This window comes from Typopeltis vanoorti, chromosome 11 (assembly GCF_054136105.1).
Source record: "Typopeltis vanoorti isolate ZY-2024b chromosome 11, IOZ_Tvanoo_1.0, whole genome shotgun sequence".
NCBI lineage: Eukaryota > Metazoa > Arthropoda > Arachnida > Uropygi > Thelyphonidae > Typopeltis > Typopeltis vanoorti.
This window is the reverse complement of record NC_143559.1, coordinates 20,781,989-20,800,613: the sequence shown is the minus strand read 5'-3', so window position 1 is coordinate 20,800,613 and position 18,625 is coordinate 20,781,989. Positions and strand designations below refer to the sequence as shown.

At 38.4% G+C, this 18,625-nt stretch overlaps 1 protein-coding gene across 1 annotated transcript in view; it reads left to right on the top strand.

Moving 5' to 3' along the window:
* Positions 1-18,625, top strand: part of LOC150101358 (phospholipid-transporting ATPase ABCA3-like) — a 197,056-nt gene that overhangs the window by 45,502 nt on the left and 132,929 nt on the right. Inside the window, exon 3 of the mRNA XM_090400779.1 lies at positions 16,035-16,135. Within this exon, the coding sequence (XP_090256905.1) occupies positions 16,035-16,135 (101 nt within the window). The remainder of the gene's footprint in view (positions 1-16,034; positions 16,136-18,625) is intronic.

Below are 18,625 nucleotides of genomic sequence, written 5' to 3'. Positions count from 1 at the left end.
TGAAACAGATTGAGAGAATGCAGTTTGCAAATCCCTGTGAATGGGAGGAACAGAGGGGATATGATTGAGACATTTAAGTTGGTAAAGGATTGTTACCAGGTTAATCTAGAAGAAATTTTCATAGCATGGGAGAAAAGGGAAGAACAAGGGGACATTCCTGGAAGTTGTATAAGGAGAGTGTGAACAAGGGCATGGGGAGCACGTTCTTTGCATGGAGAGTGGTTGTGACTGGAATGCATTTCCTAACCTGTGGTGAAGGCTGATATGTTGAATCAGTGATGTTGAAATACACCCAATTCTCCATTTATATGGTAGATTGGTTCCAAAAAAAAAAGCGTGTAAATGAAACTGTGTAAAAAAAGAATACAGTGCATATAAAAAAAAATAGAAGAATGGTTCCAGATGTGAAAACCGATATGAACAATAAGTTATTTTCAAACAAAACACACACACACACACACACACACACACACACACACACACACACACACACACACACACACACACACACACACACACACACACACACACATGCATCTCTTAAAGAAAATAGTGTGTCACTAATAAAACAGAAATTCGAAAAGGTAGAAATCACCTGTGCATATGGTTATTAGTTAAATTTTATTCACCTTCACTTTCTGACAGTAGCCACATTTTTTTGTGCGGGACTGAAATTAAATCACTTCCATCACTTGAAACACTTTGGCCGTCCTGTTCATACTTCAATGGCAAAACATTTCATTCAGTAAAAGGAACTAAATTAGCACTAATTTCCAATAATTCTGAAGGTTGATTTTTTTTTTTTTTTTTTTTTTTTTAACCAAGAACTCTGTAATTAATCATTGAAATCCTGTTTTGACTAGATCTTTGTATAATTCTTCATATCGCACCAAACATGACTTCAGTTCATGTTTAAACTGTTCAGCTTGTTCAGTATTTGGATCATGTGTAAGAAAATGACTTTGCAATTTTACTAGCCATTTGAAGCCCTTTAATTAATCCTGCATCAGTGGAATCTCTTCATCACCATCACTTTTTTCTTTTTGTCGAGAATCTCGAGGACAGCTTGTATTATTTCGTCATCACTAACAGTCTTGAAAGTTTATTTTTCACTTGGCTAGACTATAATAAATTTAGTTTAATCCTTTATCCAAGTGTGAGCAAACAAAGTTTGTACCTGAAAGTACCTTCAGGACTGGGGTAAGGTAGTACAACATCGTGCAACTCGTTGCAAAGGTGGAGCAAGCTAACATCACTCCTATCTCAGTATCTCCCATAATGCAAAACACATCTCCTTACGGATATGTATGATGTTATGCATTAAGGGAAGGGCCACTACCCAGACTAGTTTCGACCTTTATTGAGGTCTCTTCAGTGGGAGCCAGGCCCAAGTGGAGATACCAGGCAGAAGAATTAGCAAGATCATCTCTACCAATAGGAGTTGCCAAACGGTGTGCCACCTTTTTATTAAATTACTCCGGATTTAGAGAAAGATGTTGAAAGTTTATTTTTCATTTGGTTAGACTATAATAAATTTAGTTTAATCCTTTATCCAAGTGTGAGCAAACAAAGTTTGCACCTGAAAGTGCGTCTACCTGGTATGTCCACTTGGGCCTGGCTCCCACTGAAGAGACCTCAATAAAGGTCGAAACTAGTCTGGGTAGTGGCCCTTCCCTTAATGCATAACATTATACATATCTGCAAGGAGATGTCTTTTGCATTATGGGAGATACTGAGATAGGAGTGATGTTAGCTTGCTCCACCTTTGCAACGAGTTGCCCGATGTTGTACTGCCTTACCCCAGTCCTGAAGATACTTTCAGGCACAAACTTTGTTTGCTCACACTTGGATAAAGGATTAAACTAAATTTATTACACACTAATAGGCTTGTCAACCATCAATTTTTCAACATTTGCAGACGAAAAATCTTCAAATCCTTCTTTGCCAACTGCATGTGATAATCTAATGGTATTGGGATATTCAGTTGTAAGCAAAGGCAGAGGGGTTTTTCTTTTCACACATTCTGGCCAAGTAGCTTTCCAGCATACATTTAAAGTTGATGGTTTCAATTCGGATAATGTCAACTTAGCAAGTTTGATGCAATCCAAAATAGAAAATTTCTTCCTCGCGTCAATAACTGTCAGTAAATTATCCTTATCTGGTTTATCCAAAATATATTGAACTTGTTCTGGTAAAATACTTATAAGCTCTGTATTACTAAAACCTTGGTATTTCTAGTCTGGCTCCCACTGATGAAACCTCAATAAAGGTCGAAACTGGTCTGGGCCAAGCGGCCCTTGCCTTTAATACAAAGCATCATACATCTCCTCCAGGAGATGTGCTTTGCATTATGGGTAAATATTAAGATCAGCGATCAGAGCTTATTCTATTTTTACCATGAGTTGCCTTGGTCTTGCACTACCTGCAAGGTCAGCTAGACTTGCATTACGTGCAGGTGCAAACTTGACTTATTTGTCTGTTTGCTTACTTGGGATATGGAGTAAAACCAGGTTTAAAATAGCTTGGTATCTTTAACATTTATTATACAAGGTAAAATACTTTCTACAAAGTGATCATTACATACTTCAACTACGTAATCTGCATTGGTCATCCAAGTTCTGTCTCGATCCATCAGGTAATCTGTTCACAATAATTTTTCCTCCTACTTGGCCTCATAGTGAAAGAAATTCTTTGAGATTCTCCTTGGGTTGCAGTTCTAGACCCTGTTCATATTCTAATTTTTCTCTCCTTACTATATTCATCTTTCTAGACCGAGTATTATATTCCCTCATGTGACTGTGCTCCACCTTTTTCTTTTTATGTTTTTCGTAATCTTTTTCTTCTGCAATTCCTGTTTAATTTCTCTAGTCATGTTTAATTCCTCTAGTCATCTATTTGACTCTAAATCATTTTATCTTCTTTAAGGTATATCCTTCATAATATCCTTTTCTGATGCTGTTATCATGTCCAAAATTCTTGACCTCACTCATTCTTAACATTGCATACTACTCTAGATAATTGTCTTTTAGAAATTACATTTAAATAAAAAATATGTGTGACAATGGTACAGATATTTCAGTAAGATTATATGCGTTGGTTTCTATAAATTAAGGAAAAAGAGAAAAAGCACAATAACTTGGAGAGAAAAGGGAAAAAAATATGAAAGTTAGGTACATAAAAAGTGACACTGAGTCTGTTTATCATATACAAATGAGTGGCACCATTAGCAGTATATACAAATTAGCCATGACATAAAAATGGGACTTTTGGAGTGGTTTTTCCATTTCCTGTCTGGTGTGAAAAGATGATAGCAAAATTCTTGGATATGGCTGCAAGACATTTAACTGATGAATTCAGGTGATGAGCCATTATAAGACTAGAAGTGGGCCAAAGTCAGATGGAGGCAACTGGATGGTTGCGTGCAAGTCATTTTGTGGTTCACAGAGTGTTGAACCAATTCTAACAGTCACAAACAGCATCCTGAAGATACAGTGAAGGAATACCACTGGCTATAACAACAGTGGGTGATGAATATCTCTGATTATCTGCTCACTGAAACAGTTCTACTCTGAATCATTTACAATCTGACACCACATCAGCTACAGGAACATTGATATCCACTTCCACTTTGTGTGTGTGTGTGTGCAGAACGCTTCACAAAGGTGGTCAGTATTAGCTAGGAGACGGGTAGTCTGTGTGCTGCCCCTATCCCAACTCCACAGATGAGAATGTTTGAAATGGGCCAGGGCTCCACATCAACTGGATCCAAGACTGATGATGCTCTATATTGTTTACAGACGAGCCCCAATTTGCTCTACAAAGCCATAACAGATATGCTATGCTCTGATCTGGAGAGAACCAGGAACAGGCATCATCACTCCGCTATCTGTGAAAGAGACACTTATGCTGAAGGTAGTGTGATAGTTTGGGGAGGCATCTTGTTGGGGGGGGGGGAATGCAACTGACCTCTGTTTTTCCTAGCAGAACAATGAATGCAACCTATAGAAATGAGGTCCTGAACCTTGTTTGTATGCAGATGCAGCATGAGAGATATCCTACAAGATGATAATCCTCATCTTCATTGAGTGAAGCTCGTAGACAAATATCTTCGAGACGTGACATATTGTATGTATGGACTGGCCAGCCAGGTTTCCTTATCTTACACCTATTGAGATTGTCTGATTCTCTAAGTAGATGGTTTGCTACTTTCACTCACCTTCTCCAAAACCTTGGGGCACTTAGGAGAGCTTTTATTATTATTATTATGGGTTACTCCATGGAATCTTCAGACTCTTCGAGGGAGACCCTAAACATCATGCCAAGCACTATTCCACATTTGTGCAGTATCTATCATATGTTTCTTTGAACTCATTCACAGTCATGGCACCCACAACAGACTTTGGCAATCTATTCCACTCATTTATCACTCTCCAAGCAAGAAGAAGAAAAAAAAAAAAAAAATCTATTCCTGATGCCTCTGCTAACTACACCTCTAGCTCAGTTTTCAAGGATGCCCCTAGTTCTCCCACCACCAGTCCTGTTCTGAAAAATTTTCTCTATATTAATTTTGTAAAAACCCTTTAGTAATGTATAACAAACTCGCTAACACAAACTACTGAAAAGTTCCAAACAAAGCTCAACAGGTATAATGCTATACTAAAAGGAATTGCTTATAGCAAACTATTATTACATGGGCAACTCCATGGGGTCCTTAGACTCATCAAGGAAGGACCTAAACATTATGCCAGACACTATCTAACATTCACGCAGTATCTATCATACTTTTCTTTGAACTTGTTCACAGACATGGCACTCTCAATGCACTGGTAATCTATTCCACTCATTCATCACTTTCCAAGCAAAAGATCTAGTTCTCTCACTACCATACGTTATAGATGGCAAGAAATTATATACTTGGTTTTAATCCTTTTCCTAAGGAACCAAAACCATGTTTTGCATGTGAAATATATTCATGTCAGAGCTACTTGTATACAGAGGCTAATAACTTCATATCACTTGCCTTAGTATGTATCCCATAATGTAAAACACACCACCATTCAGACGTGTATAATGCTATGCATAATGGGAAGGACCACTACCCTAGACCAGTTTTGATCTTTATTGAGATCTCATTAGTGGAAGCCAGACCCAGGAGAGATACCCAGGTAACAACAATGACATTACTGGCTAGTTGGATGAAGCAAATATGCTTTTCATATTCCCCTTTATCTGTGTAAGGAAACTTGGAGGGGGGTGGGGGTTGTGAGCTCTACACTTGCCCTTTAGAGACTGTGGAGTTAGCTGTGTTCAGTTGGGAGCAGAATTGTCTTGGGTCTTTTTGTTTGCAGTGTTCAGATTTATTGTAGTAAGCAGCTTGTCTGATTAGTGGGTTTGGGTGCATATGTGCCTTTTGAGAAGTACTTTTCAGCTAGGTCATGAAGGAGCAGAAAGTGTATGGGATTCTGGTCTCTCGGGGGGGGGGATATGGGTGTTTCTAAAAAAACCATGGGGTATCCAGTATCATCCATCACTTATTCTGTATTCACTGCAATTTTAGAATGTTTGATTTCAAGGTTTGATTACATCGCAACGCAGGTTAGACATGCATTCCATGCTGGGAGGCATATGCGATTACAGGACATATCACCTTCAAATGTAGTAGAGGCCTGTTTTGTGTATCTAGTTTGCTGCGGCAGTTGATCATGGGGTACAGTTGAGCTATAGCTTTGGATGTCTTTGAACCTATGTGTTTGATGTGGCTGTTAATTCAGAGTTTTTTGTCGTGTTGTATTCAGAGATATTTGGTTTCTGTCTGCTATGGAATCTTTTCTCCAAAAAGTTGAATGTCATCTTTGATGGAGGTTTTGCTTTTAGAGGATAGTATAGCTCCGCTTTTGTGGCAGTTTACTTGGATCCTCGAGTCAGAGAACCATTTCTCTAGTGTACTGTCTTGGAGTCTTTGGATTGCTAGGTAGGGGCGAAGCTTGATAGTATTGCTGCGTTGTCTTCATATAGGGCTGTGATGTAGACTGCAAATAGTGTGTGTGTGGGGGGGGGATTAGCAGGGGGGGGCCCATGGAACTCCTGCTAGGATTTTGCACCTGATTGAGACTGTTTCGTTGATTTTTACCTGCATGGTTCTTTTGCTGAGGTTTTATTAACTTTATTTGATTTATTAGCATGTTTGCTTTTATGAGTTTATAGAGAAGGCCTTGGTGCCAGATCTTGTCAAAGGCCTTAGCGACATCTAGGAATGCCATGCCAGTGTGCAGATTCCAATTATATCCTGTTGCGATGTATTCTACTAGTCGGCGGATGATCTGAGCTGTGCTGTGCTCTTGTCGGAAGCCAAATTATTCATTTGGTATGATTTCTAGTTTATATGTTGTTTCTTGTAACCTTGTAAGGATGACTTTTTCTGTAACTTTTCCTAGGTTGGATAGTAGACTGATGGGTCGGTAACTTTTGGGGGAGCTGGTGGTCATTGCCTGGCTTCTTTATGGGTATGATGTTGGCAGTTTCCATGTTGTGGCAAAGTTCTGCATTCTTAATATTGTGTTTGTTATGTTGAACTGAGTGCTTTTATTGACTATAGCCTTTCTTGGAAGCAGCTTTATAATTTTGTTGGTGTTGCCATCTGGACCTGGTGCGTTTTTGTTGTTGAGATGATCCAGCAGAATTAATCAACAGATTATTTCTGCTGGAGTAGTGGGGATGATGCTTTCTGAGTTGTCCTTGGATGGCCTTAAGGTGCGTTTAACCTGTTGATGAACTTTGTAGATGAGGTTAATGTTTATGTTTTCGTATGATAGGCTGCATTGTTTTTCCAGATTGTCCACAAGAGCTTTGGCTTTTTCCATATCCCTGTGTGCAATACCATGCTTGGCCTGCATGGAGGGGAGTGACTTATGTTTGGTACGAAGGGTTCTCAGGAATTTCCAGATTATATTATCCTCTGGATAGCATCCAAGTCTGACATCAGTAGGGGTTGCTTGAGGAGTTGTGGGTTGCATATATTTTGAGTCTGTCAGCACTGTTAGTGTGCACTTCTATGCCGGTTACCTCCAGGTTGATGGTTTGTGATTGGTTCTGATGTAGATGGCTGTGCCAAGTCTGTCTGTTCGGTACATTATTAGTTTTGGGTTATTTGCAGGTTAGAGGTGCGTTTCATTGATTAATATTATGTCAGGATTGCATCTGTGTGCAAACTCTTGTACTTCTAGTATCTTGTTGGTAAGACCATTGGCATTCCAGGCAGTGATATGGAGGGAGTGCAGTTGGATTTCGTTTTTATTCATGACTGAGGGCTGTCAGAATACAGTGGGTTTCTTGCAGGAATCTCTTTGTGGAAGGTGGTGATGGAATAGTTTTACTGAATTCATGGAGCATGGTGCCTTCAATCCCCAACCAAAACCACTGCTTCCCCACAGGTTTTGGTTGGGGATTGTGTTCTTTCCTGAGTTATTGAGTTTAGATTTCTTTGTGTTGGGTATGATCACCCTGGTTTCTTCGAGTGGTATTGTGTGTGTGTGTGGGGGGGGGTAGTTCTTGCTGCCCCATGATTTTTTGGACGATGGAGGCTGCAACCTTTATAATTGGTGGGATGAGGCCTGCTGCAATTGGCACATCTGGCCAGTGTGGTTCTTGGCTTGATGCAGGTGATGGTTTTCACTGCATTTTAGGTACCTGTATTCTGCTTTGCATAGATTTTGGGCATGGCCAAATTTTTGGCCATGCCCAAAATTTGGTGGCTCTGTGGTGATCCTGAGACCACAGACTGCGGTTAGCACATAAATATGCTTCTGGGTGTTGTTATTTTCAACCAGCACTAATAGCATTGGTTTTTTTTTTTTTGTTCTGTACATCCTGCTTACCTTGATTGGGGTCAGGCCCTGGTTGATGAGATCTATAGTGATCTTATCAGATGTGATGCCTTCATCAACCCCTTGGTGCATCACCTTCAGGTTTCTTTCGCTACTTAGAGTGAAGGTGTGATGTTGTAGTCTAGAGTTATCCATCATTTTGGTCATCTGTCTGTAATCAGCAACAGTGGTAGGTTGAATTTTTACTCCATCATCTGTATTTTTGGCCCAGGAGTTGGTGATATTTTGTTCCCTGAGGATTAGTGAGACTGAGGTCCACTTTTCTTTGTCTTGTAGAATTACTGGGAGGAACCTTTTCTTTGTTGCTTGGGACGTCTTGTGTAGATGAGTTCTCCTCTATGTAGTCACCTTCAGTCTTATGTCTTTTGCTGGTGGTTCCTCCTGGGAGTCCATCTGCCTTCTGTATCTTCCTCTTCACCTTCAGGATCGTTTCTTTGTGCACATAGGAAAGCTGGCCACTCAGTCTTGAACTTTTTCAGTAGCTTCTTGTGAATATGTCAAGCACTTGATATCTGTTCAAGTGTTGTATTAAATCATTTAAATTCTCCATACCAAGTATGTACAGAATTCCATCTGCTGGAACCCACAGTCATCTATTGCTGGCTGGTTGGGGTTATTGCCGGCCTTGGAAACATTTATGAACTGCTCTGGTTCACAAATGTTATCCACAGATTTTAAAAAATAATAAAATTAGTATTAGAAATACACCAACTTTGCACAACCAAAGAGCTTAGATTTAACAGTTACAATTACTTACACTTTATAATATAATCATTTGAAGTCAATCAATACTAGATAATTATCAATTACAATATCAGGAACACACAAAATTACCTGGACAGTCATGTAAATCGCCTCTCAATTACTGTAATCCATTCACGTATCAATCTTCTTGCAAAAAATCAGATACTAAGGTTGAAGTAATGCAAAAGTCATATCTCATATACAAGTAGCCAAAAGGTGCTCAACTTTTGGATGAGAAAAAGATGTAGAAAGTCTTGGGTTTATTATATGATAAAGATACTAAGAAATTATATACTTGGTTAATCCTTTTCCCAAAGAAGCAAAACAATGTTTTGCACATGAAATATATTCACATCTGAGCTACTTGAATATAGAGGCTAATGACTTCATATCACTTGCCTTAGTATGTATCCTATAATGCAAAGCACAGACATGTGTGATGCTATGCATAATGGGAAGGGCCACTACCCAGACCAGTTTCGACCTTTATTGAGGTTGTGTCAGTGTGAGCCAGACCGGGAGATTTAATCCTTTTCCCGAGGAAAAGGATTAAAACCAAGTATATAATTTCTTGGTATCTTTAACACATTATAAACCCAAAGTAAAAAAATTTCTAAATCTTTCTCTCATCTAGATATTTTTATTAATAAGGTCAGGTACCTTTTGGCTACTTGTATATGAGATAAATATGATTTCTGCATTACTTCAACCTTGGTATCTCTCCCGGGTCTGGCTTCCACTGATGTTCCATCAGTGTGATATACAGTAGGTGATCTTTTCACTCCAAAATACGTAACCCTACACTTTGCCACATTAAACTGAAATCCATTCTCCTTTGCCCAGACTCCAGTCTATCCAAATCATTCTGCAAAAATTTAACATCTTTATTAACTGTTGTCCTGCCCAATTTTGCATCATTGGCAAACAACTGAATAGTTCCTCTCAGATCATTTTCTATATCCATAATGTACAAATTAAATAGAAGTGGTCCAAGAACAGAGCAATGTGCAACACCATTAGTCACAGGTCTTCTACTGGACTTTATTCCTGAATAAACTATGGTCTGATATTTCTCCATCAACCACCCTCTTATCCACTTCACCAACTTTATATCCATCCCCACATGCTGCAGTTTATTAATTAGAATTCTATGTAGCATCTTGTCAAAAGCTTTTGCAAAATTCACTAAACAAATTATACTGTAAACCTTTATCCACCTTGATTCATTACCTTTATCCAAGTCAGTGGTCACTGTATTATGAAAGGTGAACAAGTTTCTGAGGCATGACTTATCCTTCACAAAACTATGTTGCCCTTCCCCATATAGTATCCCATTTCTGTCTATCCATTCCTGTATTTTGCTCTTGACCAACTAATCAAATATTTTGATATGTTGAATAATTTGCTATATCAGTATTTACACCTCCTATATGCAGTGGAACTATTTTGTCTCTTTCTACCTACTTGTGACTAACCCAGAGGCAAGACTTTGATTAAACAACATAGCCAAAGGCACTGCCAATTTCTCTAGCACCTTCTCATAAAACTAGAGCTGGTATACCATCTAATCATTTAACTGCATTCACATCAAGATTCTGTGTAACATTCTATGCACCTCTAGTTCATTTACCTCAGTTTACATATAAGACTTTGCCTCTCTCTTGTTACTACAAAATCCCCACCTCAATAGTATACTCTTGCAAAGTGTTCGCTTAGAAATTCTACTGTTTTGTCTGATTAAGTTTTCTCCCTGCCATCAGCATTCATTAAAATTATTTTGCCTGTTTCTTTTCATGCTCTTTTCTCTTGCCTTTCTTGCCTTACTGGTTACCCTTCTGGCCTGTCCTTATTTTTTTATAGCTCCTGCTTAACAATGGTATTCATCCTTTTAACTAACAACTTGATTTATTAACCTAACCAGGTATGCATTCTGCTCTTACTTCCTTCAAACACTCCTTTATCACTTCCCATGCATCATCAACATATAGCCCTTGCTAGATGTTCATGGTGCATGGGAAGCACATGCCATGGCACTGATCTAAGTAGTATCCAAGTTTGTCACAACCCTGTAATTCCACATACATCCTACTCTTAACTGAAAATTCTACACATTTAGCCACCTCCCAGGTCAAGACCATATGATCACTATCAACATTTAGTGGCAATGTGGTCATACCATTATAGATAAATTCTCAGATGCAATTACTAGATCTAGCACTCTCAAATCTCGAGTGCATTCCATCACCTGCTGCCTCAGGTAATTATTCCTCAGTGACTGAGGCAGTTTGCATATTCCCATACTTGAAATCCCCCATTTATTTATTTAGTCCAGTCTGGAAAGCCATTCCAAGGCCTCATCTGTTACCTTGTGGAAGGCCTGTAGACCACCACTGTGAAATTGGTGCCTTGGGCATTCGTTCACAATATGAGTAATCATCTGAGCCACAGGAGAACAATCATAATAAGGGTGCTCTAACAGCCTAGTAGGTAGGCACATCTGCCCTGGTTAGTTCTGATCCTGTTGATTGATGACCAAATCTTCCTAGGAAGAGCAAAACCAGGCTGCAGAGTACAGGGATCTTCTACCAGGAAGCCATTTGTTGGGAGATTGTCGGACCAGTATCCTCTCCACATGTCAGGTGTTGATGGCAGGGCAGCTGAAGAGAGTTCATCCATGGACCAGAAAGGCTTTCTAGATTTTAGACAAAGACTAGGTGGATTTATGAGAGTCTGGTGCAGGGACAGGAGTGGGTTGCTCATTGCTTTATTAAATCCCTTAATCGAGGCTTGTCTTCTCCATATGTTTGGTGGAGCAATGTTAGATAGGACAGGCAGCCAAGAAATGTTAGATAGGACAGGTGCTTCTCACTGTCCCACTAATTGTGTGCATGGTAGAGTTTAGCTGGGTGTCTATAATGTTAGCGTGTGCACTTCTTTCCCAGACAGGGGCACAATATTCTGCTTCAGAGAATGCGAGGGCTAGTGCAGACGACCTTAGCACTTCTGCACCACAACCCCAGGTTGTTCCAGCAAGCCTTGAAATGATATTGTTTCTCATTTTAATTTTGTTGGACAGGGTTGGTGATGTGCATTTTATAGGTTAGGCTTCTGTTCAGGCTCACTCCAAGGTATTTTGGGTGAGGCTCGTGTTCTACCATTTTTCCACAGAAAGAAAGAAAGGTTGAGGTGTCGATTCGCTTCTTCATTGTTCAGGTGAAATACTGTGGACACAGTTTTTGTTGGATTTGGCTTGAAGTACTCTTCCAGGATGTTCAGGTCTGTGTTCAAGGTTGATTCCAGGTTGGCAAAGGAGGTAGATTGATGTAGGATCGGTAGGTCATCAGCTTACATATACTTGCTTGAGCTGGTATGTGGTAAGGCGTACACGTAGATGTTAAAAAGTAAAGGGGATAACACAGAGCCCTGAGGGAGACCGTTGTGAAGGAATCTGGGCCTGCTCTTTTTTCTGCCAATATGGACCCAGATCTTTCTGTTGGAGAGAATAGATTCAAAAAGCTGGAAAGTTTGTTTGCACCTTATAATATTTCCTATCTTTAGGAGGATGCCCCTGATCCAGACTGTGTCATAAGCTGATGTCAGGTCAATGAAAGTGGCTCCAGATTTAAGTTTCTTTTGGAAGTCTGCTTCAATCTGTGTTGTCAGGGCCAGGACATGGTCCCAACAACTTCTTCCTGGCCTGAAGCCAGCTTGTTCAATCGGGAGTTCTCTTTCGATGAGTGGTGAAATTCTTTTAAGGAGAATTCTTTCAAAGAGCTTCAAGGTGGAGCAAAGCAAGGAGATAGGGTGTAGATTTTTCACATCATTTGGATCTTTGCCTGGTTTGTGCAATGCAATTATTTTAGCTTCCTGCCACAGATTTGGTAGTTTACCAGTCATTATAATTTTTGAGAAAAGGGCAGCCAGCCATGTTTGGCCTTGTTGACCGAGGTGTTTTAGAAACTCGGGGAGGATACCATCTGCTCCTGCAGCCTTGCCATTCTTGGTGAGTTTTAAGGCTACCTGTACCTCTTCCCGGGATACTGGGTGTACAAGTTCAGGAAGCTCAGGGCTCAGCTTCAGGATTTGTGTGATGGAAATCCCCCATAATAATCACCCACTCTCCATTAAGCATTATTTGCTAATGCATACTGTCCCCCATCATCTTTTAAATCCCCTGGTCTTTGGTTACTGTCTTGCATCAGATAGCCTCCAATGTGCTATTTTCAATGGCCTGCAGTTGAACTCTTATCTTTGGTTACGGTTCATCGGTTATCATTACTAATACTCCTCCCGCCCCCCATTTTTTCTCTTTCGTTCCTGAAAATACTATACCCTTCACATTCTATTCTACTAACTATATCATCTTCTGTCGGCCATGTCTCACTAATCTTTGGCCTAGATAAACTAACCAGTGCCAAAAACTTATCTCCCCTTGTTCTTAATGCTCCTGACATTAGTGTACATAAAGTGCAATAGCTCCTTAGGTCCACCACTCTCCTTATGCTTAATACTAACTATCCCATTCTGGATTGTTACCAATGTTACTAGCTTGGGCATTTTCTGTACACTTTTATTCAGCTGCCTCACTGGTATCTGTGTATTCATTCAACCTCTGTAGTTTTGGATAGAAGACAAATCCTTATAACTAACTTAAAGTCCTGATATAAGTGCTGATATGATTTTGTTAACTGCCTCTCCAATGTTAATTCATCCTCTTCAAATTCCAGTCACCAGATCTGAGTACAATATTCCAGATGTGATCAGGGCGTTATACAATAGAATTGCCAATATTTTATCTTTACTAGTCAAAGTCTTTCTTAGTATTATAGCAGACCTCTAGGTTACCTTCACTGCCTTTGCAACATGTCTCCTAAACTGCAAATTTTTATTTACTGTTACCCCAAGATCCCTTACATCCTCTACTTCTAATATGGATCCACCAGTAGAGTATAGAGCTTCCCATCAGTGGATCCCAAATTTCAAGACAACATTTAGATGCATTAAACAGGTATCCCCATTTATTTGCCGATATGTCTAGTTTATTTAAACCTCCCAAAGTTCTACCACATTGGCAGTGTTAATAATAACCATTCCAAGCTTCACATCATCTGCAAATAACTGAATATTTCCCTGCAAAACAGTGACAGTACCATTGACAAAGTTTAATAAAGCAAAGGTCTCAGGCCTCCACTTTGGGATCTTCTTTTTCTTGATACTGCTCACCCATACACAACACTCTGATATACATTGCTTGGAAAGAAGTCAACATACCCCCCCCCCCATGTGAAAGATGCATCATGCCATGTAACAAGTCACATGTTTGTAGCTGGATTAAATAGGAGGAATATGATACTACCAAGTCAGTGAAACTATCATCATCATCATCAAATTCCTGATATATACCCTCAAGGGGCATACAGGATATGATAGTACTACATGAAAATTTACATCATTACTAACTTCCCATCTACAATTTTCCTCCAAATCAGTTTAGTACCTATCAAGACTCCACCATTATCAGATCTTATATTTCTATCTTCTAGGGCATTTTTAGTGTATCAATCCACCTATATCTTGGTATTCCTTTAGGTCTTTCCTGCCAATCTGGCAGAGAACACTTGTTTTGTTAATCTTTCCTCTCAGTGAAACTGTGTCTAGGTGAAATGGCTGAAAAAAGGGAACTGACTGAATTTGAAAGAGGCATTGTGATAGGATCCCATGTTGCAGGCCTATCTGTTTGGCAAATTGTTGACAATTTGGGCCATCCCACGTCAACAACTTGGATTTCTATGGGAGGACTGCAATATACAAACCTCATATCCAAACCAGCATGCAGCATAGTCTTCAGTGCAAGCCTAAACTGCACTTTACTTCTTAGCTACAGGTAATTTGTTGAGCAGAACTAAGCTATCCTTGCTGTTAAGAGTGTGCACATCTTTAATTTCCATGCAATTTGTCAGTGCCAATGCGCTAGCCTGTGTACTGCATACTTTCCACTCATCTTTGCCCATTATAAATGTATGTACATGCTACATTGCCGACTCCATATAGGGAATCATATTACTTTTTCTTCATATATAACTAGTTTGCACATGCTCTGACAGTAGTGCTCGTCTATTGTCATTTACAGTAGCACTGTGTTGTCTTGATATTTTAACAGCTCATGACTGTTTATTTCAAATAACTGTTATTAATTATATATATAAATATTGGAATGTATGTCAAATAAATAGCTATCCAAACCATTTCTTAATATATTTCCCAGGTGTGCAGAATACACCTAGCACATCTGAAATATGCACCACTGCTAGTTTGACAGTGCAAGCTGTGCGAGTTGACCGAAGAAATCAACATTTAGTTACTTGAATTGATGTTGATAACCAGAAGAAATTATATTATGTAGAGCAGTGGATCCCAAACTGTGCACTGTGGCACATAGTTATGTACCATGCATAGTGGATCCCAAACTGTGCACTGTGGCACATAGTTATGTACCATGCATAGTGGATCCCAAACTGTGCACTGTGGCACATAGTTATGTACCATGCATAGTTGATCCCAAACTGTGCACTGTGGCACATAGTTATGTACCATGCATAGTGAAATATTCCAGTATTTTCACTGAAATCTTATTGAGCTGTCTTGTAACAATACACCGAAGATAAAATTTGGCAGTATGGGACTAACCGACTTTTGGATATCAGTAAAAGATGAATATCCACTGCTAAGTGGTAAAGTTTAATGAATCTTAATTCCATTTGCGACATCATTTGTCCGAAGCTGGGATTTCAGTGGTTGCTGTGATAAAAAGCAAGTATCATGCAAAAATCACCGTGGAACATGAAATGAAGGTGGCTGTGTCCAGTTTGATTCCAAGATTTGAGAAAATGTGCAGTGAACAATAGGCTCACCCATCCCACTAATTACGATTTATTTATTCAGTGATTTGATTGTACTTATTTAATACTTTTTACATAAATTGTGTGTGAATTTGAAATGCGTGTTCCATTTATTTTTTTTAACCTGACTGCACACTGATTCTTCATTTGGTAGGCCTATGTTCTGACTTTGGATGCCATGGAAAAATCCTTATATACTGTAAGGGTGTAAGGGTGTAAGAAAATGTTTGGGAACCACTGATGTAGAGTAAAATTATAATTTTACTCTACAGTACAATTAAATTTTAAAAAAATTGAATGTTTAGAATTATCTGTTCTCCTCAGATATGAACTTTCATTTATTTTCTCTGTATGTGTCCATAATACAAATGTACTATGTGTAGAACAACCTGATGTGCAGGAATGCCATAGAAATAAATAAATATAAACATTTCTTTAAGACATGCACATTATTGCATGTCTTAAAGAAAAATTGAAGTTTTCAATATTCATTTTCTTATTTTTACAGCATATAAACATATAGGTTTCTGGGCTATGCAGTCAGCACTGGATCATTCTTTTATTGAAATGAGCCTAGCTGGGAAAAATGTAACAGCTAAATCATTTGAAGTATGTATTATTTTAAATACTTTGTTTTCACCATTCATTTGCAGTAAATTTTTTCATGCAGTAGAGCCTTGCATTCATGAGGATTATGCTTTCAGAAAACCTCAGCAGTGGATGAATCTACAATGCACAGATAAATAAATTTATGAAAATAAAAAGATTGTTTCTCAGTGTATCAGAATAGTTCGTAATAAAAGCCTCAACCTATACAATTATATTACACTAGAATGTGTATGTGTTTTTGAGAGTTGTGTTTTTTCGTTCTTGAGTGTCATTCTGAAGTGTGTGATTTTCTTCACCAAATGGGAAAGGTGTCTTCATTTTGTGTGACTTTTTTTCTTGACTACTTGTATTAGAAACTATAACTCATATTTAGGAATGTTAGTCAAGTGAATAATATTTATTATCCAACTAGTTTCACCGATTTTTTGCTATCAGTATCTTCAGGGATACAGTTGGTAAGTGATATGAAAGTAACAGACTAGGTTTTAACTGACGGTTCTAATTCATACAAAATTAGTACTGTGCGTGAGACAATGCGCGTGTCACCGGTACATGATTTATTTGTTGAGAGACATAACGTAATTGGCGTGAAAGTTCATTTCTTTAGTGTTTAGTGATCTAATTAAGTTTTCCAAATATCCGGTAGGATTAGACCTTGATTCTTATTTAGGTTTCCTGTTGAACGGGTGACTATAGCAGCTTCCTTCGAAGTTCTGGAATGGTAATTGTAGTTCTCTTCTGTATAGGGCATATGACTCTTTTCCCACTCAATAAGATGGTTGGTAATGGCGAAGCGGGAAGAAAGGCTTGAAATATCTTGTCTGTTGTTTCTAACATAGCCTATGTGCTCCTTCTGTCTCGTTTCGAAGCTTCTAGAGGTCTGACCAATGTAACTGACACCACAGGAACAAGGTATATTGTATACTCCAGAGTGCTTGTAGAACTGATGAGGGTCTTTCGGTGATCTTAAAAATTTCCGAATAGTGTTGACTGGCTTGAATGTTACTCTAATACTGTGTGGTTTTTAAAGGATAGCCAATTTTTTGGAAATGGTGCGAACAAATGGAATAGTTACAGTGCTGATATATTGGGCGTCGTCACGTTGTCTTTGTGGTAGATTCGAAAAAACAATCTTGCTGATGAGTCTTTAGGATAACCATTTAAGGATAGTTCTCTGGATATTGTAGTTAATTCTTCTTGTAAGTCATCTTGGTCTGTGGTATACTGTATAGCTCTTTTCTTAAGCATATGGATAATGATAAGTTTCTGGGATATGTGATGTGACAAGTTGAAATGGAGGTAACGTCCAGTATTTGTAAGTTTTCTATACACAGACAGGTTGATACTGTTATTGGTTTGTTTCTTTATTAGGATGTCTAGGAATGGAAGTTTTTCATCTTTTTCAATTTCTAATGTGAATTTGATAGTATGGGGGAAACGATTGATTTTTTTGAGATAATCCATTAGTTCTTCTTTCTTGTGATTCCAAATGATAAAGATGTCATCTACATATCTGTACCAAGTTGTAGGTTTTGGAGTAATTTGAGATAACATTTTATCTTCTAGGTCTTCCATGAATAAGTCAGCACAAGAAGGAGAGAGTGGGGGCTATCCATGGCTAATCCAGTAAGTTGTTTGTAGATGGTTTTTTGCCAAACAAAATAGTTTTAAGTTAAACAATGATTGAACAACGTAGTGATGTTTCTTGGGAACAAGTTGTGTAAGATGTTGATGACTTCCACAACTGGAATGTTTGTAAACTGAGATGTGATGTCAAGGCTAGCTAGTATATCATCTTCAGAGATAGGGATGTTTTTTTTATTTCTCAATAAAATGTTGAGTTTTTGATATAAGTATCCGAGTTATGAATGTGTTGTTGTAAAATTTTGGCTAGATATTTAGACAGTTGGTAAGTGGTAAGACAGTTGGTTAGTCACACTATGAACAGGATCGACGAGATCACTAAACTAAAGGTATGCAATCTTGAAAGTTTAAAATGCAAAAAGGCTAAGTGTTTAAACCATCTGACATTTTTAAAAAAAGGTGCAAGACAATAATATTATCCCAAAATTTCTTTATCTCAAACAACATTTTAAAACAAAAAAGCTAATATTATTTACCACAAAACTTCAATCGCCCTTCTTCAAGAAAAAATTAGCTATACGGGATCCTTGCTCAGCCAAACAGACTCTCAATGCTATGATTTGTTCACAGACATCTCTAATAACCTTGACGAAGATACCTGGCAACTTTTAGATAATATGATTTGCAACAGTTATGCTAAAACCTTCAGTTACAGCAAAAAGATGTAAATTGATAAATTCAACCTGCTATATGATAATCACATTAACTCTAAACGGTCTCTGCCAGATAACAAAGTTATGGTGAACCTATCTGAACACATTTTAGCAAAACCTGAGATCTCAATTCTCAAAAAAGGATTCAATTTCGCCATAAAACCCACTGCTATTCCTAAAATAGATTTCAAAA